Here is a 14,579-nt window from a genome sequence, read left to right as displayed (position 1 = left end):
CAGCCCGGAAATATGGACACAGAAGGCATAAGCTAGCACAAGCCTGAGATCGCTGTGATTTAGGACCTGACCAGCCATCTCCAGAGCGTTGCAAAGTTGGTGAAAGGCTGAATTCGCCTTTCCCGCAGTGCCTTTGGTCTAGCAGTGAGGGCACTTCAGCCAGCCCCACAAGTGGGTTGGACATGTACATTTTTTATGCAGGCAAAATATAATCCCCAGTCCTGCAAAAAAGATGTGTCTGGGTGAAACCCCGTGAAGGGTTTCCTGGGAGAGGTAAAAAAAAAAAAAAAGTAATCATGAGGGTCTCTTCACCTCTGTGCAACAGGAAAATTGTGCAGCCTCCTCCAGATCTAGCAGATCTTTGGGGAGGATAGAGTCAGCTGCATAAAAGGCTTCCCTCTCTACAGCAACTCTGGATTTAGCTGGGGTAACAACTGGGATATTCCCTATAGCTTTTCCCATCTCACAACCTCCCTGTCCAAGCTTCAGAAAAGACTATGAAATGGTCTGCATGATTTCTCCATGTCTCTGAAGGTTGGATGGGGGAATAATATGTATTCCTCTTGGCCATGGTCCAGTCTTGCACACCCCATTCCTTATCCTGTATGGATATTTTCCATTTCTCTTTCCATTTCCATTTTTTCTCCAAGGGGTTCAGAAAAGATTCTGAATGGCCTGAGAAAATGTGTGAAATGGACACTGATTTAAAAAATGGCTGTTTGGAAAAGACTACACGGATTTAAGGGCTTGACCTGTAATAAGTCTCTATTTATAGTGAAGTGATAGAGTTTCAAGAAAATCCAATTCCTAGTGGATTAAAAAAAGCGGGGGGGTTGGCACCAAGATTGTTTCATCTATATGGTATGAGCAAATATCCCCAGTGGATGCAAATATCCTCAGATGGATGGAAATTTGAGCTTGATGGGAATGAATTCCACTATAATACCTCTTACAGTATGCTATCTTTTCACTAAAATCCTACCATATATTGTTCCTGGTTTGTTCATAGAGTTTTAAAACAGGACCACAACCACTCCGGGAAAGAGATTTATTTACTCATGTCCATGGGAAGACAACTACACCAGACTGTTCACGAAAGCATACCACTTGGATAAATACTGCTATGTCCCATTTAGATATGGAAACAATCGGAAGCTATAAAACTTTGCGCAATACAAATATTGGTCCTCTGAAATCCTCATAGTCAGCAAGCGCAGAGTAGGAAAAAGAGTTCTCCGTTTTGAAGTGGTAGAACCAATACTGGATAGAGAATGTCAAAACTGCCTAAGAGATTACTCACAACCAAGTTATTTTCAATCAGTGGCCTCTCTGTTTTTTGGATATCCAGCTTGAGACACCAAAAGTGTAGTAAATTTTCAGAAAGCCTTGAGCATCCACTTCTGAAAAACTGGTTGCTATAAGGTATCTGAAGATGAGCACCAAGAATTTCTGCATCCAAAATAAGTTTGCATCAGAAATCCAGATTCCCTCAGACTGGTATTTAGGGAGGACCTAGTGCTTTAGGCAGCTCTGAAAATCCTAGGCACCATGCACAGTGCATGTTTATCTCTGACACTGGCAGATATAGGTAAACATCTTCCACTTAGACCACTGCAGATTTAGTGAAAAGAAGTATTTTAACACTTTTTTTCTGTTAACCCTAAGGACGATTAGCTAAATAATTCAGGGCTAGTGATACTATTTTTTCATCAATAGTTTAAAAAAACAGATGTACTGTTAGAATAAAAATGAGATGTAAGGAAATAAAGTGTTTTTTTCTCTTGGAAGCCTTAACAGCTGGTTTTGGATTTTATTTAATAATCTTGTTCTGAGACTTAATAATTTTAATGGGAGTTTTTTTCTAATTTTTTTGTGATGTGTAAATAGGTAAGAAATATTAAACATTGTAATGTTCTTTTATTAAGACAATATAATTTCAAAGCCTAATGTAAAATCAAGCTGCTAAAATTTACAATTTATCTGTCCAGCAGTTCATTTATACAACTGCCCTGAGTAGATGCTATACGGTGCTTAGCAAATGGCCTTTCGGAGTTTAAAAATAACTTAGTAAAGCTACTCAAAGGTAATACAACACTTCTCAGGCATCCTAATTGCAGTTGAGAAGAAAATATAGTTTTATCATTAGTTAACTAGTCACTCCCTCATCAATGACTTACACGCAACAGAAACACAATTGAAATGTTCAGGAGAACTAATTGTGCTTGTTCCTATGCATGGGACCATGAGCTTATTTTTCAGAAAGGCAAGATTTTAAATTGTAAAACTAGTCCTATTTTTGTGGACTGTTTATCTGCTTTTATTAAACTCTGTGTTGTTCCCATGTGAAACCAGTGAAAACAGTTATTTTCTAGCCTACGTTATTGTGAGGTTTTTTACAAAACCTCACTGATCCCCTTTAACAAAATTCAAAATTCCTGATAGAATCAATTTGCAGTGTTTCTCAAACTGATGCAAATATGTAAAATTTGTGCTTTTAAAAGCTTCTGCTTTGAGTAGCCTTACATTCCATAATTGTGCCCTAGCAATCATCAAGCTCTATTACATGCCCCATTCATGAAAACTATATTTTGCTGGGACGATCTAGCTTAAAGAATTTGGCTCTAAAATTTCCTTACCTAGAGCTTCCATTAAATTATATTAATTTAAAATATCTATGGAATGATACTTTTACAAAAATATTAAAACAAAAAAACCCCCAACAAATTAACGGGTTGGGTTCATGAAAATGACTCTTTACTCTTTACAGTAAGTAAAAAAGATTTATCACAGTTTTGGTAACTTGCATGAGTTCATATCGAAAAGAAATCCTTCACATGTTCTTAATGAATTTAAGACTTGTGTGCTCTAGGTACTTTCAGTTGTATGCTCTGTAACAGTAGACACCGTACAGCTTGTGCTTTTTATCAGGGAAGCCTACAAAGCGAACCGCTGCCTCGTTAGGACTGCAGCGTTTCCTCGGCCTGGAGATGGGGTAGCGGACACTGCCGTCAGCCAGCCAGCCGGCATCACAGCGGTCATACCCCAGGAGCTTCCAGGCAGCGAATATCTGGCCAACTTTCGCGATCTGAGCGCCATCCTTCAAGCATGCTTGAACGGCCTCATCGTAGGTCAGCTTGGTCGGGTGAATTAGGTAGTAGAAACGACCTAGTAAGAGAAAGAATGAAAAAGGGTCATTAGCAACATGATTGAGATGATTTGATAATATAACAGTGGCTTTTGAGGAGAAATGGAAATGTTCCACTGCAGAATCATACCAAACAGTTGTTGATTTGGGACTGCGCAATTTGGATGTCGAGATGTTAAAAACATCTTATTTTTTGCATGGTGAGTTAACAACTATTAGGAGTAAAAAAAAGAAAAAAAAAGCCAGGTAGAGAAAACAGACTATTTGATACAAAAAACGTAATGCTATATTTATTTCTGCTATCATAGCACACTATGGCATTCCAACCCTCACTTTTACTCAGTGGTAACTGAGCTGTTTCAAAGCATTTTCGTCCTCAGAGGCAGAAAACCAGGAAGATCGGGGGAGAGGGATGATGGAAGACACCCTGGGATTTGGAGGAGGGCCCCTGGTCTGCACCTAACTCTATCATGCCAGACAGGTTTAACAATGAGGTGACAATGACAATCCAGTGAAATGTGTGAGGAACTCTGTAGACTTCAGGCAAAGCAGATCTGCTACAGCTGCAGCTTACTGTCAGAGAAGGGAAATCAGCTAAACGTACAAAGCAGTGCACTTCTACATTATGCTACCAGCCCTAGCTTAAAACCCTTATGAGTTTTCCTCTCAGAGGCACAGCATAGCAAGATCTGGCCTTTGATAGCATTTGGATGAGGGTGGCTGGAGGTAACACATGCAATTTTACTCTATGACAAGGCGGTGACCTTGTTTCTGATTAAATACAAGCACAAATTTTTTTTTCTTTTTTCTTTTTTTTTTTTTTTTGTAAGAAAGCAGAGACATTGCACGGTTTCTCAGAAGCAGAGTTTGAGCCTGCGGTAGATCAAAACCGTGCCTCTCATAAGTCTTTATTAGCAGTGTCAAAACCACGCGCAGCAGTTCTGCAGCTCTGTTTCTCTTTAGGCTTCAAAGGGTATATCCTCACCGTAAGACAGCACTGAACTGATAGTGCTGCTAAGAAAAATATCCCTCCATCTCAAGGTAATGAAAATATGTGCCAGTAAGTAAAGCTCAAAAAGGAAGTCTCTCCTACTAACCCATAAGCAGCAATAACACTAACATTAATTTCATTTTTCAAGGGCAATATAATTTCATTGTGAGGCTTTCATTCATTATACTTGGGGTAATTTATAATCACTGATTTGACAATTAACCAAGTCTGGTTAATCCAAGAAATGGATTGCAGAGGAATAGTGTTTATTTGAAGGAATAATAACATCCAAATAAATTCACAGCTTTTGAATCTGATGCTCCTGTATGAGGCAAGCTATCTCAAAAATGAAGGAATTTATTTATGTGGGGATCTTATGATTTCAGAGCACACTCTTTACTTCTTAATTAAGAATGTACTCCAGAATAATATCCTTTTTCTTCATCCTAAAAATTAGGCAAGCACACAAACAGAATTCTGCTCATTTTCAGATTACTGTCTTGCTGAAGAAAAAGCAGTGAGCAAGAAGAAGAGTTATGTCAGCTCCAGATCCCTGCAAAAAACACATAGCATTTTTCTAAGTGAAGAAATGTCAGGTCAGATGACAACATCAAGATAAATGAATTAACTTTGGGTAAAGGTTGGAAATTGTATACCGTGACAAGAACATGAAAAAAAAAAGAGGCATATACATTGCCGCTGTGGTGAAGAAACATTTAAAAAATTTCATTGCTGTCAGAGACACTATCTGCAGTGTTTCCACAGAAAACTGTTGAGAGTAGATAAACTACTGCTTTGTAAAATGCTTAACTCCATTTCAGTATGTTGAGAGCATTTACAAGGTGTTGCTAAAGAGAATGTTTATTAAGTGGAAACCTGTTCCTATTACATTATTAAGAGATTTCCCCAAAGCAAATGGGATTTCAGACTTAGGGGAACAGGGATTTGGACTGATAGTATGTAAACTTCACCTAGCTTATTAGTTGCTCTTCATACCATATGTCAGTGGAATGTAATTTCCTAGGGATTTGGAGTAAGGTCAGGCTTTTGACATACGACATCAATAATAATAGCTCCTATACTCTGCCCCTTCCTTGAACAGAACTTTAAAAGTAAAGCCCACAGGGGTGTAACGTGTATCCAGAACGTCTGATGAAATAAAATTCTGTTAATAAACTCAGTACAGATTTTCCATTTTTCCCCTGCTAATAGGTTAGAAGAGTTCCTAACTGTTCAGTCTCAGTATTTATTAATTGATGTGGAAGGAGAGGGAGGCATTAACTGTCTCTCTCTCATTAATATCTGATAGTTGGGTTACTCCTACAGAGGCTCAGTGTGCTTGATATGACTTCTCACATCCAAATCTTGGGATAGGCAGTTTATGCAAACCTAACCAAACTCCACCTATAATAGCTATTTTAAGCTTTTGCATGAAACAGAACAGTTTAAAGAGGAAAACTTGAGCACTTGACCTAAATACTCTACATCCTTGTGACTGTGGGAGTTTGAGGGATGCACCACCCTTGGAGACTTTTCCAAGCTCAGCTCTAATTTGAGGGTTTTAAGAGTAAATTTTCATGATGCAGCTGGGTGTACTAGGCAGTGGGCCATCACCTTCGGAGGCACAGAAAAGCCGTACCACCCCATTTGCTATTTTCTGCATGAAAGCGTCAGTGCCTTCAAAAGAGAGTTCTTGGTGGAGCGCTCAGAGTGGATGCTTCCAGGTACAGCCAGCCATCGAGTATCTAAGCACCCGGTCTCAGCCCTAAGACTACTTCTGGGAGGTTACTGGCTTGGTGGGGCAGCCTTTTGCTCAGCCTCGTGGCTTCGACACTGTGCAGGGGCAACTGAGCAGCAGGCACTGCCAGGGGAAATGCCAGGTGCAGGACTGCCTTTGCAGCCAGCGATTGATGTGTGCACTGAAAAGCTTACAGCCACAGAAATCAGTTAACTTGTTTTACTGTATTAAGAGCAAATCACTCTAATTTGTGGTATCATACGGCCATGAAAGGCATTCTTACCAGCCTCAGGGATGTGTCTGTAGCTTGCACAACTTGTAGACCCTGTCGTCTGCTCAGCAGACTCAGTTCATTATATCTTATACCAATACTGAACGGTTGAGAGAGGCCACTGTTCCTCAAAATTGAATAACATGTTAAAAATTTATGATGTGGGAACAACTTTTTTAAAATCCTCCTCCAGGCCCCTCCCCTTCCCTCTCCCTCCCCCCATATTCAGCAGTGAATCTGGTGACTCAGAAGAAAACACTTCTAAGAAAGGTTATGAAATTTTCTTTTGGGGAGGTTTGTTTCTCTTTTTGGAACCATGGCTAGATGTTCCCAGTGATAAAATAGTCTGAAACGGTCAAATGAGTAGCCAGCATTCATTATTCAGAGACGACTTTCTACGCCTTTCTCCCATTTAAATGGCAGATGTGCTTAGCTTATCACATGCATTACTGTAAGAAATAGGTGGTTCACAGTTGCATTTTTAATACGATCCCTAAAATTTATTTTTTATATTATTAACTTTGTTAACATGAGATTTTTACTTGATTCTGCTAGAGCTGATAACAAATCAGTTATGTGCTGTGGTTCTGTGTCAAAGTATATATCAGAAAACATTTTTTCTTTGAAAACGCTTAATTATAGAGGAGCTGATAGATACGTTTATATTTAGCTCACTTAATATTTCTCAGTGCAAAAGATTCCCAGGGTTTTTCCTTTGAGAAACTCACTGTTCTCCTTCAGAAGCCCTTTGAAATTAAGGAAAGAATAACCACTTAGCTCTACCATTATATATTCTCTGTCTTACGCCTTTTGGGCTCTGTGGGGAAGGCTGCAACAAAATGATTTATCTGCATGTATTCCCCCGAATTGGTGTGTAGACGCCCACAGTGACCTTCTAGAGGGAATGTGTAGAAGAGGAGCATCCCCCATTTCTTGGAGAAGGGCTGGGAAAGAAATTGGGGTGGTCTGCAGCCCTTGCAAACCTTTGGATCATGGCAGGTTGTGCCACCACACGGGGCAGGAACCTTTAGCTTTTCTAAAGAGAACACAGACTAAAGTGGCTTCTGTTGTGAAGGAAAAGTAGAGGTGAAACCAGATGTGAGGGAGGAGAGCTGAGCCCTCAGTGATGAGCACTTTCCAACTCAGAATGTGCAAATTTAAGTTAAGCACTTCCCACTTGTGTATGTTCACTTTCAATAGCCTTTGTCAACACAAGGAGTGCAAAAGCAGGTTGGGAAACATTTTGCCGTACAATAGCTAGCTCTATGCAGGCAGAAAAATTATGTTATTTCACAATATTTTGATGGATTTAATGCATAGAATTATGCTAATGTTACTCTTTGTGTTGTTTTATGAAAAACATCTATATTCTTATGAACTGGTAAATTGCTGCTACTACTATATAGAAAATGTATGAAACATTTTCAGGTTTTTGGCTTTGCCTGCACAGACACAAATCATGAACAGTTCTTCTATGAACCAACAGAAAGATTTGAGTATGAAGCAGTTACATGGGCAGAAAAAAATGTTCAAGTATTGTACTTAACAGTAGTCTAAGAAAAGACACTGTAGAGAGTAATTTCATGATGTATTGAGATTATTTTATATTGCACTGCAGACAAACTTTACTAAAACATTTCCCCTGTGCAGGTAACAGCAATGCACATTGTATTTTTGGTTGTATTCAGTCCATCATGGATGGGCTCGAACAGTTCCAGACTGATAACACTGAACGTGGATTTGAACTTACTGCATTGATGACTGTGTTTTCATTTTTTTACCTCAATGGTTGAATGTAATTTTTCTGGTTTGTACCTTTCTTCTTCAGGTAAAAAAAAGATTTTTGCATGCATTTTAGGCAAAGACTTTTTGCTTTGACTGCTGAACTATTTAAAATTGAATTATTTTTTTTAATGATCCCTGAGATTGTAATGTATTTAGGGGATTTCTTTCCCTCAAAAGAACACGGTTAGCAGAAATCTAAACCTCACCTAACTTCTTTCTTCACAGAGCTCCCACAAATAACAGTCTTTGAATTTCTTTTTTTTTTTTTTTTGGGCTCATCTTATACTCCCCTGATCCTGGGGCCTTTGGCATTTTTCCAGCTCCCTTTCATAAAGCTGAAGGCTTCTCTGTTTCATACTGCCAGGAGAGTCCAGCAGTCACTGCCACTGCTGGGAATGCATGGTGTCCTAACCACTTCTCATTTTCTTTGGCTGTTCCTGAGCTGAGAGAATCAATACTGGGTGTTGCAGAAATAGTTTTTTGCTCTTGGCCACTACCTTTGGCAGTTGTAACCTGGTGGCAAAAAGGGTTATTATAAGCTTTTCCCTTTACAGTGAGAAAGCGAATGCATGCTGTAAAGCGTACATAAGCTATCTGAAGCACTGAGCTGAAAATAGGAAGTTGGCATTTTGGGAGAGTGACTGGGTTTATTGTGGATATTAAGGTAAGCTTGGGACATGAGAATGTAGAAGGGACTTGTGAGGATAAAATCACCTGGCGAGCTGCTGGTTAAAGAAATGAAGCTGAGAGAAGCAGAAGTCTGGATTTTCTGCTGACACCTTTAAACACTTGCATGGCACTGAGCTGTGGGGAACTAGCGAAGACAGTGCTCAGCTCCATATATCATCCTACTGCTGTGTCGTATTTTGCCTTGCAGGTTGGTTTAACAGACGCACCAAGGATGACGTTCATTTTAGTGTCATCTTTGATTTCTCTACTACTTGTACACCTTATCCTCATTTTACCACATTCTTTTTTCTCTCTTTCTTTCTTCTACTGTATCAATGCACAGACAATATTTATCTGTTTATTTCTTTTTCCAGAAATTATTTTTCTCCTTCCATAAGAGACACTGTCCCACTGCTAGTGTGGAAAAGGATGGTAGTTAGTGAACAGCAGTCACAAATGTTTACTCTGTAAGCATTATAAACAGAACAGCTATCACATTTTAATTCTTTTTCCTTGTTTATTATATTCCTCCATGCTATTTCTATAGTACAGGGTTAAATCAGCATATAAGAGATGAGATCATACAGGATTTCGCCTGGGATAAATGAAGCAAGAAAAAAATGAGCCAGCATTTCATGGAATGATGCAGCATGATAAAAATCAGCTAAACTTTTGTTTCAGACTGCATCCAGCATAATTTAATATTGCTGATTTGAGAATTTGCAGGGGTTTTGGGAGGGTGGAACAGACTTAGCACTAGACCGTATCTTCTGAGAGCAAGGCTTATGTTTAATTTTTGGTGTGCTGTAGGTCAAAAATGCTTCATTGCGGATAAGCAATCTGTGCATAAACAAAAAAGGCCATGCTCTTTGGTCTGGGTGGGCTGCAAGCCAAACATGTGCAAAGCTGTGTGAGAATTATCTAGAAGTATGATGCTGTAGAGGGTTGTAGACTCCTCTTGCACATGTTCACTTGCAATGTCCCTCTCATTCACAGCCATGCTTTCTAAATCCTTTTCAGCCACTAGATTAAACCTGAAGTGATGGTAAGCTGAGACGGAGTCATTTGGTACCTAAAGTAACACCTACTAATAGCAAAAAAGCCTGCAGTCTCTGAAATAAGTTTTAAAGCAGACCAAGTTCAGAGTAAAGATGAACAGGGTTTTGGCAGTGTAGTAAGATTAGGAATCTAAATTATTAGGCATAAAAGCTAGAAATAGCTTTGCTGATAAGGAAGTATTCGTCGTATTAGCAGTGGTACGTGAGCAGGAGCTGCCTGACATAACAGCACAGATGAAGTGGTGATCAGAATTTTGTTTTGGTGATATATTCAAGGTGTAAAACTTCATAATTATAATTGAATTCAACAGGAAAGCTCAATTAATGAATCGCAGGTTTCTTCATCACTTTAAATGAGAGAAACTGGGCATATATCAACATTAAAATTGTACATATAAATTTTAACAGGGTGAAAGTGGAGATATTGGAAACCCCTGCCAATACAAGTTCTGAGCTGTAATAACAATCTACTTGAACATGTGGCAAAGACAACTTTACTCGGCACATGTGTCCTTGTAAATTCAACAATAACATTTTCCAAGCCTAAAATAAGCTTTGATAAATCAAGTTTCACTTGCTGCCATTGGAGTTTCTATCCTAAGCACACAAAGCATCGTTTACAAGATGGGGTGAAGAAGACTCTTACCGTTGAAGTTTGAAGTAAAGCAGAAAACATCGTAACGGCTTTTATCCTTGTCCCAGAACCCGTAATTCCTGACCCCAGGCACCGTGTTCTTCCCTCCGCAGGGCTCCCTGGGCTTGGTGATGGGGTACTGCACAGACCCGTCGCTGAGCCAGCCGGCGTTACACCAGTCCAGCCCTGACCTCCAAGCATCGTAGAGCTGGTCAAAAGAGGCGATAACAGAGTCTTGGTCCACACATGCTCGCTGAGCCTCGTGGAAGTTTAAGTTGTAGCGACCCAGCCGTGGAGAGTAAGGGAACACGACTCCTGAAGTGGTAGACAGAGGGTGAGTTACTCGACACCGAAAGAGCAGAAGAATGGCAATCAGTATTTACAGTCACAAGAAGGAGAAATAAAGCTTAACGCCATGATGTGTGTCAGACTGTTGTTTTATTTCTGGAGAAAAATGCACTGTCAGCACATCAGCCATTAGGTTTGAGAAGAGGATAGGGCAGCCACCTTACCAAGCCGTCTCCTCTCCCCGTAACCTCATGCCTTTCCCAATGGGAACCATGCCAGGTCTGCATGTTGCTCCCATCTGCAGCTTTGCTGTCCCCACTGTGATCTTACCCTCATGCACTCTGAGACTGCTTAAAGATGAGGGAAGCTGGCTGAAATTTTCAAGCCCACGTTTTTCATCAGAAAATTCCAGTTTGTCACCTATAAGATCAATCTCTCATTTAAAAAAAGTAAATTAAAAACCAGCCTAGTTCTTTTTTTTGTGGGATTTGGGGATTTTCTGGCAGTCATTTAGAAATAAGAAAATGTAGTACAGAGGCATATGAACTATTTCTTTTTAAACATAGACATTAAAATGAAATGTTTGGATTGATGTAAAAGAGTGCTCTGTTCTTTGCATCGACCCTCGCCAAGATTTCCTGAGAGGTTCAAGACAGTTATTTTTTTGTTTGTTCGTTTTTATTTTATTTCACATTATCCTAGGAATGGAAAGGTTTTTCATGCCTGGCTCAATAGCAACATTCCAAGGCTAGACTGCAAGAGGCATAAATTTAGTGTCGTGAGGTCTTAAAGTAGGAAATCTACAGGGAAATAAAATCAGTGAAGTTGTGTGTGGCGTTAGGGAGACATTTCTGCTACTTTCCAGCTGTTTTCTGGCAGTTTGTCATCACTCAAGAAGGGAAAGCTCCTCACAGGGGGATTCAGGGAGTGCGGTTTCTTGAGCAGAAGACAGGTTTCCCAAACTGCAGATGGTAAGCCATGCAGCACACGGCATGCAGCAGCACAAGAGAGCCCTAGTAGGAAGCCATGTGAGACACCACCTTCCCTCGCTAACCCTATGACTGCCAAAAGCCCTGCTGGCTTAATCAAATGACGCTTGCTGGAGAGCTACTGTGCAAGGAGCATGGACCTGCCAAATGCTTCCTTCCACCCCTGAGGACCAGCCACAGGCTGGTCCAAAGCCTTGTCTGTTGCTCATCGGTGGTGAGCCATTGCAGGCAGAGAGATCTTCTCACAACAGAGGATGTCCAAGTGGAGATGGGAAACGTGGAGACACCTCCACAATTTTTTCATCAGCAACAGTTAATCAGATTCATTGCCCTTATCTGACAGATTTTTCCACAGTATATTTTCTGCTTGTTTTACAAAAAAGATTTGTAGTTAAAGATTGTTTCTTAAAGCATGAAAGATGTTTCAGAAAATGCTGAAGAACCACCTCCCCATGTGGCTCTGATAAAAGAGAAGATAGAAACTTGAAAAAAAAGGTTGGATCAGACCACCTTAATCTTTGGCAGGGTTTAGAAACGTTACCCAGATCTAAGTTTTACAGTTGGCTTTAGCCCAGTCTCATCATAACCTGAAATAAAACAGCATCAGAGAAGATGCAGCTCAGAATGTTTATTCTCTAACATCTCTGTAGAAGTGCTGTAGGATGATGAGGGACTGAAGACAAGATATCACATGAGATGAGCCAAAAACTTTACATCGGTAGAAATACCCATCTTTCTTTTTACTTTCTTCCTGCTGATGAATTCTCCCACCAATAACAAGTTCCTTGTCTCTGGGGCAATGCAGCATACGATAGAGGAATTACATTATGCCCATGCAAGACTGTCACCATGCAATGAAACCATTCTTCTTTCTGAACATTCAAACCCACTTTGGTGCCTATTCACTGGCATCTTAATGTGTCTTCTTTTTCCCTTCTCTCCATCCCCCATCCGTTGCCGAAGAAGTGTTATTTTTGTTAAACAAAATCTTTGTTATTACTGAACCTCAGTGACTTGGTCCAGGAAAATAAAATATGCAAATGTAAACTTGGCAGGGTAATAATAAACAATATTTTGCTCTCCTTCAGCAATTAACTAGAGAGTCTGCTGATGTTCTTTTGTAAATCCTTTGTTAAAGGGCTTTTCAGTTATTAGCTGTGCTGAACTACAAAGCATGAATGTAATATAATACAATACAAGATATGCTGTGAACTATAACTTCATAAACAAGAATCTGTAGATGTTTCATATTTTTCTGGATCTTTGTTTTTCCTTACTCTTCCTCACCTCTTTAAAAAATTATTCCTTCACGCTTACTGCTAATGGATAGAAATATCACCAGATATAATAAAAATGTAATAAATGTCAGAGGAGTCCAAGATTTATTACTTTATTAGAAATCCAATACTTATTATGTTTCTAGAACTACACTTCCCCAGACAACCGATTCCTTTCCCAGTACGTGTCTGATTTGTATATACATGTAAAAAAAACCCCATACTCATCAGGGGTGGGTATTTTTTAATCAAGATCTGAACTTACATACTTCTAAAAACTGAGCAACAGTTAATTGGAAGCTATTCAAACAGGTCTGATTCGTTAAGGTTTCCAAAGTAACTTTTTAAAAGTTTAAACTTTTTAAATATGTATGTAAATTTGTCACAAATCTATCTGAGTTCGACAGTGTGGGACATAAAGTTTCAATAACATAAATATGCACAGAACTGCAATATTGGCTTTGGGTTATATTCGGGTAGACTGCATAGAAGCTGATTTTTGTTTCAGTTCATCTGCAGTACAAGCCTGCAACTGATTAGCATTAATGTCACCCTGCAGATGAGGGTGGCCATTGGTGATTTTGCAGAGCAAAATTGATTGGATATATGTTTGTGTAGCTTTGTATTATCCTGTATCTTTGATAATTACTTCTTTCTTCTTCATTTCCCTAACAAACCTAGCTGAAGTTCATAGTTAGATCTTACTATTCAGCTTCCTTTTGTTGTGATTTAGCAGTGCTGAACTTTAGTTAATTGCAAAGTATCATCTTCAGTCTTGTATCTAATAACCCGTCAAAAGATAATACATCCCATCTGTTCTTGAATGGACAAAAGCTGTCCTGAGGCTTGTTGCTGTTCCCAAACTACAGACAGAATCTAAACTCCTGACTCCAACCCTGTGTTTTACCACTAGACAAACAACCGCTTCCAAACATTAACAAATTTAGCTTAAAGAATGGAGGAAGAGAAAAACTTCCAGCCTCAGACGGTTAAAATCTGGTTAGTATGTGGGAAGACTGAGCTGAGGAGCCTTAACTTGACCTCAGTGATTCGGCTCCCTAACCTAAGGAAGCAGCTGAGTCACTCGTGGAGCCTGAGTGGGGAATTTTAATTTACGATATAGACTTCACAGTGTGAGTCCTCTCCCAAACACACAGTTCTTTGGAATAGGTCCTACCCCAAGGGAAGGATCTCCTGTCCTCCAGGCAAGAGAGGAAGAAGCTGAGACACATCAATTCAATGGAGAATAAATCTGCTGGTGAAAGAGGAGGGCTAGGTGAGGCTTGCTGTATGCACCTGCGACAATGCAATCACTGTCCAGAAAATCTCTGTAATGTAAATTAGCATTTCTACCAAATCAGAACTAGATGTATAACATGTCTTCCCCATACGCACAACTGTATTTCCATGAATGCCTTACACTGAATTCCACCAATGTACAACTCTGCTTCTGCTACTGTGATTTTTAGGGACTGCAAAGCGATGACATTTTTTTGTCCTGCATAAGCTGTATGTATTTCAGAGCCTTATATGCAAGTAATCACTAAAATTCAGTGCAAGTGCTTTGCAATTACCCAGTTGCTACAGACAAATTGTCGGTGCAAGGAGCTGTAACGGTTACCCAAGACAACAAGGTGGGGAAATAACCTTAGAAAGCTCGACTCCTGTAACAATTTATGGGTGTCTATTAAGCCAACACCATACACAATTAGCAGTTTTAAGAGTATTTACACA

General features: G+C 39.6%; 1 protein-coding gene across 2 annotated transcripts in view; it reads right to left on the bottom strand.

Annotated features, from left to right (window-relative positions):
- Nucleotides 1-2,313: 2,313 nt before the first annotated feature.
- HAPLN1 (hyaluronan and proteoglycan link protein 1) overlaps nt 2,314-14,579 on the bottom strand; it is a 31,687-nt gene continuing 19,421 nt past the window's right edge. For both annotated transcript variants that reach the window (XM_075411716.1, XM_009941120.2), the window contains exons 3-4: nt 10,304-10,606; nt 2,314-3,165 (exon numbers count right to left, since the gene is read on the bottom strand). In XM_075411716.1, coding sequence (XP_075267831.1) covers nt 2,876-3,165; nt 10,304-10,606 — 593 coding nt within the window. In that variant the 3' untranslated portion in view covers nt 2,314-2,875. The remainder of the gene's footprint in view (nt 3,166-10,303; nt 10,607-14,579) is intronic.

The sequence above is a fragment of the Opisthocomus hoazin genome, chromosome Z, assembly GCF_030867145.1.
Source record: "Opisthocomus hoazin isolate bOpiHoa1 chromosome Z, bOpiHoa1.hap1, whole genome shotgun sequence".
Taxonomy (NCBI): domain Eukaryota; kingdom Metazoa; phylum Chordata; class Aves; order Opisthocomiformes; family Opisthocomidae; genus Opisthocomus; species Opisthocomus hoazin.
This window is presented reverse-complemented; position numbering and strand designations above follow the sequence as displayed.